Genomic DNA, 1,220 nt, shown 5'->3' on the forward strand with positions numbered 1-1,220 from the left:
GACGCGTATAATAATTGGTTTACAGTAATCTGTTCTAACTCCTATTAAATTGTAATTATAACTTAATAACAAGATATAAGGCCATGCAGAGTTAATTCCTTGGTTCTCTGGCCTTTTTTCAAGAAATATGATGAGGGAGGGGGCAATTTTTGAAGACTTTATTGCCCCCAAAATAAGATGAGGAAGCTCTTTACATTGTACATAACCTCAAAAAATGACGATAGAGGTGATTTGTTTTTTTATATTATTGATTTTGCAATAAAAAGGGTCAATGAGGCACGCTTGGAAGAGGAGGGAGGGCCTGAGAACCAAGAAATTAATTTTGTATAGCCTTGAATCTAATCGGAATGTTAACTAGCAGTGCCCCCTGTTTGACGTACCAGTGCTCCCCTCTTACAGACAAAGTGAATGCTGGTGGTCCAGTTCTTCCTCTGGCTGTTGATATCCTGACACTCACTCTTTACACTGACGTATCGGAGTGTAAGCTGACCCTCCCGATCTACAGTGGGGCCTGATGTCACCTCCCCAAGATTATCAAACAGCAATTCCTCCTACAAATCATCCATCATAGGACAATGTATATGTTAATGTTTCAATTAGTTTTATTCCATAGAAAGTTATTGCACTCAAATAAAATTTGAAAATAAAGATTTCCTGATTTTGTAAATTCAGTTTCAATCCATACTGTATACTGCTTCATTCTTTAACTTTACATCTTCAGATATTCCTTGATATTCTGCTTTATTCCCAGTTACTTGTACTGCTTTGGCATTTAAACTGATTGGCCGAATGTTGTACTAGTACCTGTCCATTCTTGTAGCCAGTCTGACACACAGCAGCAAAAGGACTACAGCCCGCCCCCACACGGACCTCCTTTAAAGGACTACACACATTGATGTAAAACTTGACCCTGGAGTTAGGGCTAGAGTCATCCACTATGGCCCAATTCCCCTGTGCTGCACCTCTAGATAAGCTAAAAAGAGAGGAACATGGGTCACAGTGTTCATCTGAGTGTTTCTAAATTAATAGGCATAATCTACTAAACAATTAATATAAAGTTGTTATTTCAAATCCTGTAAATCACTTTTTGAATGCAAAAAATTTATTTTCGTGTGATTACGCGAGACAGTGTGCTCGCGAAAATTTAATTCTCGCGCATAATAGTATTCCTTAAGAATATATAAAGCAAGAGTCAATGACTATCTCGCGAAAATAAGGTA

The 1,220-nt window shown here is 37.9% G+C and overlaps 1 protein-coding gene across 1 annotated transcript; it reads right to left on the reverse strand.

The window, feature by feature from the left end:
• Positions 1–380: 380 nt before the first annotated feature.
• On the reverse strand, positions 381–973 carry LOC134260465 (cation-independent mannose-6-phosphate receptor-like; the record flags this gene model as incomplete). Its single annotated transcript, XM_062743015.1, has 2 exons — positions 381–551; positions 805–973. Coding segments are annotated over 2 exons (340 nt in total), but the record flags the coding sequence as incomplete, so codon positions are not given.
• Between the last annotated feature and the right edge of the window lie 247 nt (positions 974–1,220).

This window comes from Saccostrea cucullata, unplaced genomic scaffold (assembly GCF_032062105.1).
Source record: "Saccostrea cucullata isolate Sc308-1 unplaced genomic scaffold, CSIRO_AGI_Scuc_v1 ctg18609, whole genome shotgun sequence".
NCBI classification, from domain to species: Eukaryota; Metazoa; Mollusca; class Bivalvia; order Ostreida; family Ostreidae; genus Saccostrea; species Saccostrea cuccullata.